Below are 12,171 nucleotides of genomic sequence, written 5' to 3' on the forward strand. Positions count from 1 at the left end.
ATCTTGGTGCCAGATACCACAGCACACCTTCAGGGGTCTAGTGGAGTCCATGCCTTGACGGGTCAGGGCTGTTTTGGCAGCAAAAAGTGGACCAACATCAATATCCTACAGATTCTGCATGCATGGTATGTAATCAGCTGTATAGTTGTAGTGCATACTATATTTATAGTGCATAGTACATTTGCAACGGACACTTCTCCATTCCCGCTCGCAAAATAAAAAATGACACATATTCGGCATAGATTTCAACAAAACTCTTTATTTCACTTATACAGTTTATAAAATCAGCTTGCCTGCTTTGATGCCAAAATAAAATATATGTGGGACATTTGTTTGTGTGTGTGTGTGTGTTTCAGAGAGAGCAAAGAGAGACAGGCTCAAAGAAAGAAAGCTTGAGAAGAGTGTTTTTGTGTTTTGATCATTTATTTTGTGTGTGTGTGTGTGTATAAGTGTGTGTGTGAGAGAGAGTATACGAGTGCTGATAAGGCAACATGCAGTCTTCAGTTTTTTGTGGCTTCAAAGAAAGAACAAACTGCAATGTTTGATAGCTTTGTCCTAGGTACCTACAGCAGACACAAGCCTGGGATGGATCTGAACACGCCGTTGAGTGAAAGGACAGGGACGGGTTTAGGTGGCCATGATGGCAAGGCTAAATGAAGATGAAGACGGTCATCTGATTAGTAACGATCTACACTTCTTAGCATTCCCTTGGTAAAACACAGCTCCTAGAGTCAGCATATAGCACAGTGCTATAGAACAGACCAATGACAAACTTTGCAATGGTGCTGTAGTATTGCTTTTACATTGCGGGCATCACAAATTCATGATCACACACCGACTTCACATGCATTGCAACAAAATCAGGACGAAACAGAATGTGTTTGAAGATTTGATTTCTTTCCACAACTTCGAAAGACTGTCTTTTCTTCTTGTCCTAGCAGCCGAAGGATTTAAAAACCCTTTTTCAACAGACAAACCTCACTCAAAACCAAATTGAACCAAATCTCACATATACAAGCAGATGGAAAGATGCAAGTCTAGCACAGCTACATCAATACGGATAATCATTTTTTTTTGTTTTACAGTATCTATGTATACAGTATGCGTTCACATTTTGTGAATAAACATATTTGTTCTTACTCTAACAAATCACACGGTAAGTCTATTGATCAAGCACACAGTAACTCTATTCTGCACACATACTGAACTAAAGGAATGTAATGTATCTCTTAATGTACACACAACTTGCGTACATTGCAGCATTTTCAAGACTAAATAAATCGAAACATGGCTACGATCTTACAAAGATCCAGACGCACATTGCTACATGCCCTGATGAAATGAGATGTATTGCTTTTCTTACATTTCTGGTCATGCGGGTATCTTTTTTTCCAGCCATGGTCCTAAAACACCACCTCAACCTCTGATATCAGCCTCTGGGCTTCACGGTTCCTGTCCATTTTTTTGTGTAAGGAGTGAGAGAGGGTGTATGTTTGAATGTGTCTGATGAGGTGTGGACGGGCAGAGGAATGGCAATAACACTAGAGAACAGCATGACGACACCACAGATGAAGAGGAGGGGAAGCGTCACACATCTAAAGGCTACAGGGCTCGGGGAAAGTCTTTTTCAACTCTGGTTTTCCATACAGTCACAAAAAAATATCGGTAACATCTGGAGTCGGGTCGAGGTGAGGCTTTGGAGCAGAAACTCAGAGGTGGAGAGTCAGAGGGAAGAGAGGGGACCGTTTCAGCTTCAGGCCTCTGGACTAATAACCCTGATGAAATGAAAGAAAAACATTGATGTTCAACACAGAATAAGTCATTCTTATCTGCACAGATGCTTTGGACACTTTCCATGGAGAGAGTTCAGAATCAAGTCATTCTTTTTTTCTTTTTCAGGAAATGGACAGTGAAGGCAAGTGTTTAACCTGATAAAATAATCAGAATTGGCTCAGGAGGTCAATTTTCTAGCAATAAACATAAGAATATATAAAGCATTCATCCATCCATTCATTATAGAATATTATATATTCTATATTTTATAGATAATTATTGTATACAAACTATCATTCAAAACTCTGGGGTCAGTAGGATTTTAAAAAAGGGAAAAAAACAATACTTTTATTCAGCATGAACGCATTAAATTGATCCAAAGTAGCAGTAAAGACATTTAAAATTTTACTGAAGACAAGGGTTGGGAATCAAAAATCGATTCCAATTCTGGAATCGGATAAGCTTAAGAATCGGATACTTGTTATAAAATTAAAACTTAGATTCCTCTTATCGATTCCTTTGTGTGCATTTTAATATGACTTTAAACCATTCAAACGCAAGAAGACCCACAACGCTGCTTTCTGTGCTGTGCACGCATCCAAAATGTGTGCACAGAAAGCCGCCTCTCATATTGAATATTGCGCGATACAACGGAGTTCTCTTCTGCGTCTTTTTGCACTTGAACGGACAAATACACACAAAAATATGTCAAAATATCCTCATAAACAGAGTCGGTTATGTCTTAAGTGAATGTAAACAGTTGACAAAGAAAACGCATGACAGTTTATTGGATCCGTGCAGATCTTAAAGTGACAGCAGCCTAACAACAAAACACAAAGAGAAAATTCAAATAATGAGCAGTGATATTTTACATTTGATTACAGTTTCTGTACCTGAATACTTGAAAATCTTAAAACACTATTTCAATCAAATTTATTTGTGTGATTGATAATTTGTTTATTTGTTCTTTTTTAATTACAGAGTGTTTACTTGTCTTCAATAATGCTTGAAATTTATATTTAGGCTAGTTGTTTTTGCTATGGTATTTTTAAACAATAGGCAAAAGTTCCTTGTGTAGCCTAAGTGTTCTTTAGAATGTTGATTTTTGTTCATGGTATTCAGATACAATGAAATGTTTTGCAATAAGACTTAAAATAAATGTGAATGTTATCTAAGTTGTAATTGTTGTTGTTTTTTACCTTACTGGAATCGATAAGAATCAGAACCGATAAGCGGAATCAGAATTGGAATCGTTAAAATTAAAATGATACCCAACCCTACTGAAGACTGAAGAAATGGCTGCTGAAAATTCAGCTTTACCATCTAACTAAATTGCATATAGTAAAATATATATGAAAATAGAAAACAGTTATTTTAAATTGTAATATTTTACAATATTACTTTTTTTTTTTTTATTGTAGTTTTGATCAATTCAATGCAAACTTGATGAGCATAAGAGATTTATCAACCCCAAACACAGTGGTATATATATATAATTTTATTTTATTATTATTATTATTTTTTTTTTTTGTGAAAATTATTCAATGGCTATAAGACCTCTTAGGTGGAACAGGCCAAATCGTCAATTTTAAGGGGAGAATACACATTTGTTTAAAATTTATGACATGCTAATTTTATGTCAGAAATAAGTTTATCAAACAAATAAATAAATAAACAATGGGACAACCTGTATACTTTTTTATGGAAAGTGCTTTTTCTCTGTTCTCACCTCTCCACCCTCTCCTCCTTCCATGCCGCCCCCATGGGAGAAGTCACCCTGTGGAATACAGACACCATTAAGATCCAAGACACAGCTGCTCTTGTCTTTAGTTCCATCTGGCATTCATATATTCAGCAGTAAATCTTCATACAGAGATCAAAAACATTGCTTTTGTCATAGCCATACTAAATAATATCCATTCAGACATGCAGGGATGCAGCACAGCCACAGGCCTCTCAGACACTCCCTGTGTCTCTTTACTGCAGTGTGTTATGACTGCTGTCTCTGCAGAGATGGAGGGAAGAAGGGAGGGATGTAATCGATGGCCATGGAGTTCCTTTGGAAGGTGAATGCAGCTGGCAGGCACATCTTCTTCTGTCTCTCTCTATTTGTTCTGACTCTGCGGTACAGCTGTGCTGGGCTCTTCTGCTGAGTCACTGTCCTCCTCAAATGACTCTGTCTCAGTCTTAGTCCTATCTTTCTTCTCTACATCCCCAACCAAATCTTTCCTTCCTTCAACAAAATTTAAAAAATGTTGTGATCTGTGATGTTTGCCAAAAAGGAAAGTCATTTCAGAGGCAGAGTAAGTTAGATTTTGATGAGACATAGCGAACAAACATTTAATTTATAGTCAGTCAAGTCTATAAATTTATAAAACGTATGTATGCAGAGATTTTATCAGTTTCTACGCAACATTTTATAAATGAGGCCCTGTCTCATTATAATTCTGTCATTAATTACTCACCCTCAAACAAACAAACCACTCGCATCTCTTCAAAAAATTGAAGTTAAATAATTCGAGTCACATGGATTACTTTAATGTCTTTGCTACATTTCTAGTCCTTTAAAGGGATAGTTCAATTAAAAAATGAAAATTCTGTCATTAATGACATAACGAAGCCTCGTTTACTAAAATCACGTGACTTTAGCAGTTTGATATATACTCCGAACCACTGATTCGAAACAAAAGATTTGTAAAGCTTCGAAGCTTCATGAAGCAGTGTTTTGAAATCGCCCATCAGATATTAGATAAGATAAAGTCGTTATTTTGTTTTTTTGGCGCACAAAAAGTATTCTCGTTGCTGCATAACATTAAGGTTGAACCACTGTAGTCAAATGAACTGTTTTAAATATGTCTTTAGTAGCTTTCTGGCATTTGAAAGTGTTAATTATCTTGCTGGCAATGGAGGCCTCACTGAGCCATCGGATTTTATGAAAAATATCTTAATTTGTGTTCCGAAGATGAACGAAGGTCTTATGGGTGTGGAACGACATCAGGGCGAGTTATTAATTACAGAAATTTTCAGTTTTGGGTGAACTAACCCTTTAATGATATCTTTGCTACATTTCTGGTCCTTGAAAGTGGTAGTTACATAGGCTGTCAATGGAGGGATAGAAAGATCTCAGATTTCATCAAAAAGATCTTCATTTATGTTTCGAAGATGAACCAAAGTCTTACGGCTGTGGAACGACATGAGGGTGAGTAATTAATCACAGAATTTTCATTTTTGGGTGAATTATCCCTTTAAAGTAAAGTGCACCCATGAATCATCCACAATACAACAAGAATGTGAACGTAAATAGGGTCATTTTAATTTTTTTTTGATGATTTTGAAGCATTGCTCTCTGAATATGTGTAATATAACAGTAATAAAAAAAATTACAATAACCAATTATGAGAATGAAAACTGATCTGTGTCTTCCAGAAAGGTTTTTTGTGCTATAGAGCAGTTTAAGGACTTTTATATTAATAAATACATATTAATACATGTATTAAATTATGTTTTGAAGGCAAAACTTTGGTTCTATAAGGCATCATTCCTGCATGCACGATATTCAAACATTAAAAACATTAGTATTAAGATTAATATTGAACATGTAGAAATTTATAAGACCATCATTTAACATTATTTTAAAAAGGAGCAACAGCAAGTAACAAATATTGCCCAGGGAAAACATGCATTATCCATGAGCAGTTAAAAATGCAGAATGCAGTGGCACACTGTCATTGATAAGCTGTCTGAGGATGTGAAAGTGTAACTGCTTTAGTGTCATTTACTTGGTGAATCATATTTTGTTGCATCTGTTCTGTTCTGCCAGATTGCATGTTCTGGTAGAAGACATGACAGAGTGCACAGGCTGTTAGCTGATGCAATGGGAATGATTGTATTAGACATCTTTGCTTGTCATTCAGGTCACCCACATGTGTTATTATGTGAAGATTTGCTTCTCTTGCAACAATTCACTTATTGTTATTTATATAATAGTATATAAATAATACTAAAATAACACAGATTTGCTCCCCTGAGTTCTGTGCAGTAGTAGAGTTTTCTTTCCAGCAAATTACTGAACACTGACAGTATTAGATCATTAACTTAATGGGAACTGATGAGAATCCAGGTAATCAATGTAGCCATTCGGTCTCATTATGCAGAATGAAGAGAATGACTCCAGTGGGGACTGAATGAAGGTAAGTGAACTCTGCTGTTATATGGATGGTTGCGCACATTCGCCCCATCTGTGTGGTGTGTGTCATATAGCAGTCAGCTAAATCTCAAATGCAGCATGGAGTATATATTCCACATTCACAGGCTGTAGCACATTTCTTTCTACAAACTAAACCACCATTCCCAACCCCATTTCATAAGCACCTCATATAAAGCCTCATCCTGTCAATAGCACAGTTGTCCAGGGGGGAAACAAACAGAATATGTTAGACACAACATACAGCATTTCTACAGTAGCTATAGTACACTGCAGTATTATCACACAAAACTGCCTTTTGTGGTTAACCCAGGTAAGACATAGATCCCTCAAGCTAGACTTAAGTAATTCAAAGGTCTTTGAAACGCAATACACCTGAAAGATTAAACATAAAGATAATGTTAATTAAAAGATGTCAATCTTTGGGTTATCTAAAAGGAGAAAGGGCGACATCTGGTGCCGGTGGAGAACCACATGAGAGCGCAGTCACTCACCGGGTTGACCATGCCGGTTGATGCACCCACGTTCTCCAGCCCCTCTACTGTCTTCTGTCCCATGTCATTAGCGCTGCCTACCGCTGTTTCACCCACAATATTCGCCTGGTCGGTGGTCCTATTGGCAACTGTGAGGGTTGATTTTACAGATAGTGGATGTCAATGACTTCTCAATTCTCAATTTCTATTTTCTAAATAGGCACACTTTTTAATTTCTCACCTGTGTTTACGCCTGACACCACTCCCTCCTTTGTCTTGTTACCTGAAACATGAGAAATAAACATGAAATGCTCTTCATGAGATTGGTTCAACAACCCTATTTGCCAACTATATGGAAGAATGAGCATATAAAAGCACACAGAGGAAAAGCCATTCTATTTATGGATGTTCTGAGTCAAAATGTGAAAAATAATATACGGTTCAAAAGTTTGGGGTTGGTAAGATTTTTTAATGTTTTTGAATGAAGTCTCACCAAGGCTGCGTCTGTTTGATCAAAAATACAGTAAGAATAGTAGGTGAAATATTATTACAATTATAAATAACATTTCATATTATCAATGTTGTAAACAGTTGTGCTGCTTAATATGCGATATGTGTATTTCAGGATTCTTTGATGAATAGAAAAGCATTTATCTAAAAAAAAAAGAAACCTTTGTTACATTATAAATGCCTTTAAATGTCACTTTTGATCCATTTAATACATCATTCTTGTTTTTCTTACTGACCCCAAACTTTTGAATGGTAGTGTATGTAGTTTTTACATAGATATGGTCATAATAATAGACAATAGACAATGGTTTTAGAACAGCATGACTAGTTTGTGCTGCATATTCACTGTACAATTTACTGTCAGTTACACACACACACACACACACAGATATATATATATATATATATATATATATATATATATATATATATTTGTGTTTAATTATAGTTGAAAAAATATACAAATGCACAAACACAATAAACAAAACAATATACAAATATGCAAAATACACAGACAGATTTTCAACAATATGCAACATACTTGAGACATTAAGACATATACAAAATGCAAATTCATTCATAGATCTCTAATCTCATCATTTAAACCTGCTTACATCTCTATTCACTGGTGATAGAGGACTATACAGACCAATGAAAACAGAGTGGAATTCCAGCACCACTTTAAAGAGTTAGTTCACCAAAAAATGAAAATTGTGTCATTAATTACTCACCCTCATGTCGTTCCACACCTGTAAGACCTTTGTTCATCTTCGGAACACAAATTAGATATTTTTCATAAAATCCGATGGCTCAGTGAAGCCTGCATCTCCAGCAAGACAATTAACACATACATTGCCCAGAAAGCTACTAAAGACGCATTTAACACAGTTCATGTTCAAAAAAAAAATCAGAGGTTCGGAGCGCCATAGTCACGTGATTTCAGTAAACGAGGCTTCGTTACGTCATAAGTGTTTCGAAATTTCAATGGCTCACCACTGGGGGGCGTGACTTTAGCAGTTTGATACACGCTCCGAACTTCTGATTCAAAGCAAAAGATTTGTGAAGCTTAATAAAGCTGTTTTTTGAAATCGCCCACCACTAGATATTGTTGAATAAAGTCGTTATTTTGTTATTTTTGGTGCATAAAAAGTATTCTCATCGCTTTATAACATTAAGATTGAACCACTGTAGTCACATGAACTGTTTTAAATATGTCTTTAGTAGCTTTCTAGGCAATGTAAGTGTTAATTGTCTTGCTTGAGATGCAGGCCTCACTGAGCCATCGGATTTTATCAAAAATATCTTAATTTGTGTTCCGAAGATGAACGAAGGTCTTACGGGTGTGGAATGACATGAGGGTGAGTAATTAATGACAGAATTTTCATTTTTGTGTGAACTAACCCTTTAAAGCTGATAAGATACCAAATACTTCATTAACAGACACTACACGCTTCAAAGAGTTTGTCTGTCATTTACCCTCAATATCTATTACACAGATTAGAGCCTTGCTGTCATCATACATTTAAAAATTCAAAACACGGACATCATTTCAGCTTGTCGGTTGTTAGTGCAGTCTAAGCAAATTGTGTAATATTTGGATACATCCTGCTTCCATATTCCTGTATGTCCATCTCTAACACTCTTTCTCCATCTATCTCTGTCTTTCTTTACATGAAAGCTTTAGTTTTGAGCAGTTTCTGCATGGCTGAGCATTCTTTCTATACATGCCTTAAAGGAGATCTCTTTATATATATCAAAGTCTATCTGCGCTGTTTGCTTTTCAAATACACATGATCTGTTTGTTGAAGAAATCTGAGCTGCTTGTAGATAAAGCGTTCAGTTGCAGTCGAGGGGAGATCAGCGTATGATACTGCGTCATACGCTGATGCTGATGACACTGCATCTTCAGAAAATACAGGCCTGGATCAAAGGCCATTCACAGTACCAAACGCAGTAACCCACTCACTCGCAAACGGAGAATAAGTAACCTGCCTTTGTAACAATCAACCTGAGTAATGACTTCACACCCTAGTGCACACAATGCCATATAAGCACTCTGAAGCCTCCTGACAATTCATGTACTTTGGTGAGAGCGGATTTGCAGGCCTGTGACCTCTGCACAGGTGACCTTGGTGGAGGAGTGCTTATAAAGATTACATCGCACCCAAATGCATGCTGGGTTGATTGTTGATCTGATTGGATTAGGTAAGATTACCACTGTCGAGTTATAGGTGATGAAAATTACATTGAGGATTGTTGAGTGTTTAATGTGTTTTCTGGAACGCTCTACGGTGTGTAGGTCATTTTGAGACGCTGTCCATTAAATTTATCCTATATAGTCATCGTTTTACGTTGAACTGTGTTTGTATTTTCCGTCTCTGCCATCTGTTCATTTCTGTGTTGATGAGCATAAGCAGATGCTACGGGGCCACAAGCCTATGACATAACACTGAGCACTGCACCTGATTTCTCCATCTCTCTCTCTATCTATGGTGGCGTGGGGAGAGGATGAGGGTTAGTCATCACAGTCCACTCACAACCAGGCAAATCCTGCTGCATCGGCACACGCTCTCTCTCAAACACACATACGCATGGAGACGGCGAGCACAGAGAGGGAGGGAGTAAATGCTGCAGTGCTCAGCTGATCCGCTCTTCATGCCCCCCCTTACTTTCTCTCTCGTTCACATGCACATAAACAACACTTTATAGTGCATGCAGGATGAAATAACGTCCAGAATTATTATAATGCATTGGATAGATAAATAACAGGTATATCTCTTATTCACATGCACATGAATGCATGCAGAAAATAAGTGTAAAAAAAAGGTAAAAAAGCAAATCCCGCCTAAAAATGGTATTTCTACACAATGTATTTTTATGCATTAAAATATTATATTATATTATATTATATTATATTATATTATATTATAGACAAGATGGATAATGGCAATTGTGAGCATACTAGACTTTATTAAATTAAATAAAAACAAAATTATTCAAATTATTAAGTATGACTGCGTGTAAAACAGTGTGTCTGTGTTTATTATGTGTCAAAAACATTAATCTATTTATTTGAAATATTAGTGCACGCTGTCATTGTATTTATGAGCTTTTACTTTGTCCCGTTCAGGTCTGTACTGCTTCACCACACCCCAGGTTTCGTTGCCTGCACCATTTTTGCAGCATTTTTTTTTTATCATTCATGAATCTCACATTCGCAGCTGCCTCCATCTACACTCTAACAGCTCCTCAGCAGACTAGAGCACAACCTCACTGAGACCCTCCTCTCCTCAAAACACACACACACATACACTCTCACACACACATATACTAATGGAATGCAGACTCATCCATCACATCTGCATTAAATCCATTGAGAATAATTGCAAAGACCTTTACAGAACACAGCTATTATTACCACTGTCAATGTTGCATTATTTTCCCCTGTGTGGGACACACACACACACACACAGACTAGCAGCAAACATCTGCACTTACCCACATACATGACCCCTTCCTTGGTCCTGAGAGCTGCCTCTTCAACCCCAGCTTTAGTTTTCTCAGCGGCGGCCACCACTCCTTCCTTGGCCATGGAGAATCCCTTCATTAGAACATCCATCCTGGACGTTGAGTTTGACGATGGTGCTCTGCAGATGGATTGGGCCTGGCAGGGTTTGCAAGGGTTGACGGTGTCTGGCTATATACTGAAAGTTTCAGATGACAGGAGAAAGGAATACAGAGAGATTCTGTGCCGGGACAGACGGATACACGGACACTCTGGATGGAGAGCAGGGGAATGAGAGCGAGAAAGAGAGAGAGAGGCGAGCAGGCGCAAGAGAACAGGATGCAGAGAGACAGAACCTGCTGGATGCTGCAGTGCATTTAAGTCGTGCTGCAGCTACTGCCTCCACCCACACCCCCCTCCACACACACACAGCAGACACGCACTGCTTCTCACAGCAATGTCGAACAGACTGATTACATATTTATTACGCTCTAGCCAGCAGTGCATTAAAACCAGATGCTTTTTACAATTATTGCCATCCTCTTGCACCTTGGGGAACATGTGCTCTGACTCAAATCTAGGTTGTTTATTTCTTTATGGGAATTCATTTGAGTGTATAAACATTCTTATCTGGCCCATGAAAATAAACATTTTACCATTACCACAGTAAAATATGTTTGTGTAATGTGTACAATATAATATAATATAATATAATATAATATAATATAATATAATATAATATAATAGCTTAGTTATATTTTTATACATATAAATGTGTGCTATATATAATGTGTATAGTACGACTGAATGATAATATAATATAATATATTCATTTGCTTAGTCATTTTTACACACACACACACACACATACACACATATATATATATATATATAATATATATATATACATATATATATATATATATACATATATATATATATATTATATACATTCAATGTATAGTATGTTAATATAATATAATAATATACACACACATACATATACATTACTGTTATGTATATATTATATACATTCAGTGTTTAGCATGTTAATACATATAACATTATGAGGATAGAATATTCCTGTTAAGATATGTAGGGTTAACATTACCCATGTTTTGGGAAAATTTACAGTTTAAAATTTAGTTTTAGGAAAGTAATATAACATAATATAATATAATATAATATAATATAATATAATATAATATAATATAATATAATATAATATAATATAATATAATATTCCTTTGCTTAGTCATATTTATATATATAATATTTTTGTATATTGTATATTATTTTCGTGTATTTATATATATATATATATATATATATATATATATATAAATTACTGTTATGTATGCCTTAATATATACTATATTATATACATTCAAGGCATAGCATGTTAATATAATAATACACACACACGTACATATACATTACTGTATACTATTCTCTCTCTATATATATACATATATAGAAAATAGTATACAGTAATATATCTATATCTATATATATCTATATATATCTATATATATCTATATATATCTATCTATATATATATATATATATATATGTTAAGATATATAGGGTTAACAATACCACTGTTTTGGGAAAATTTAAACAATATGTTGTATTTGCTGCAGACCTGCAAATAGACTGTGAAAAATCAAACAAAAACAGCTGAATCATTCCTTACTTTCCATGCT

General features: G+C 35.7%; 1 protein-coding gene across 2 annotated transcripts; it reads right to left on the minus strand.

Annotated features, from left to right (window-relative positions):
• Nucleotides 1-239: 239 nt before the first annotated feature.
• Nucleotides 240-10,872, minus strand: sncgb (synuclein, gamma b (breast cancer-specific protein 1)). Of its 2 annotated transcripts, XM_051915419.1 has the most exons (6): nt 10,459-10,872; nt 6,692-6,733; nt 6,472-6,599; nt 6,145-6,162; nt 3,503-3,550; nt 240-1,775 (listed from the first exon to the last, which is right to left on the minus strand). In XM_051915419.1, the coding sequence occupies exons 1-6, from the start codon at nt 10,577-10,579 to the stop codon at nt 1,767-1,769; spliced, it is 366 nt and encodes a 121-aa protein (XP_051771379.1). In that variant the 5' UTR covers nt 10,580-10,872; the 3' UTR covers nt 240-1,766. The 2 variants fall into 2 exon arrangements, with proteins under 2 accessions (XP_051771379.1, XP_051771381.1); XM_051915421.1 differs by lacking the exon at nt 6,145-6,162 and having other exon boundaries at nt 10,459-10,868.
• Between the last annotated feature and the right edge of the window lie 1,299 nt (nt 10,873-12,171).

This window comes from Ctenopharyngodon idella, chromosome 12 (assembly GCF_019924925.1).
Source record: "Ctenopharyngodon idella isolate HZGC_01 chromosome 12, HZGC01, whole genome shotgun sequence".
NCBI lineage: Eukaryota > Metazoa > Chordata > Actinopteri > Cypriniformes > Xenocyprididae > Ctenopharyngodon > Ctenopharyngodon idella.

Coding starts and splice junctions, on each gene's coding strand:
- sncgb (XM_051915419.1), bottom strand. CDS start 10,579: ATGGATGTTCTAATGAAGGGATTCTCCATGGCCAAGGAAGGAGTGGTG. Junction 6,734..10,458: donor GGAAGGGGTCATGTATGTGG/GTAAGTGCAGAT, acceptor CTCATGTTTCAG/GTAACAAGACAAAGGAGGGA. Junction 6,600..6,691: donor GGTGTCAGGCGTAAACACAG/GTGAGAAATTAA, acceptor CAACCCTCACAG/TTGCCAATAGGACCACCGAC.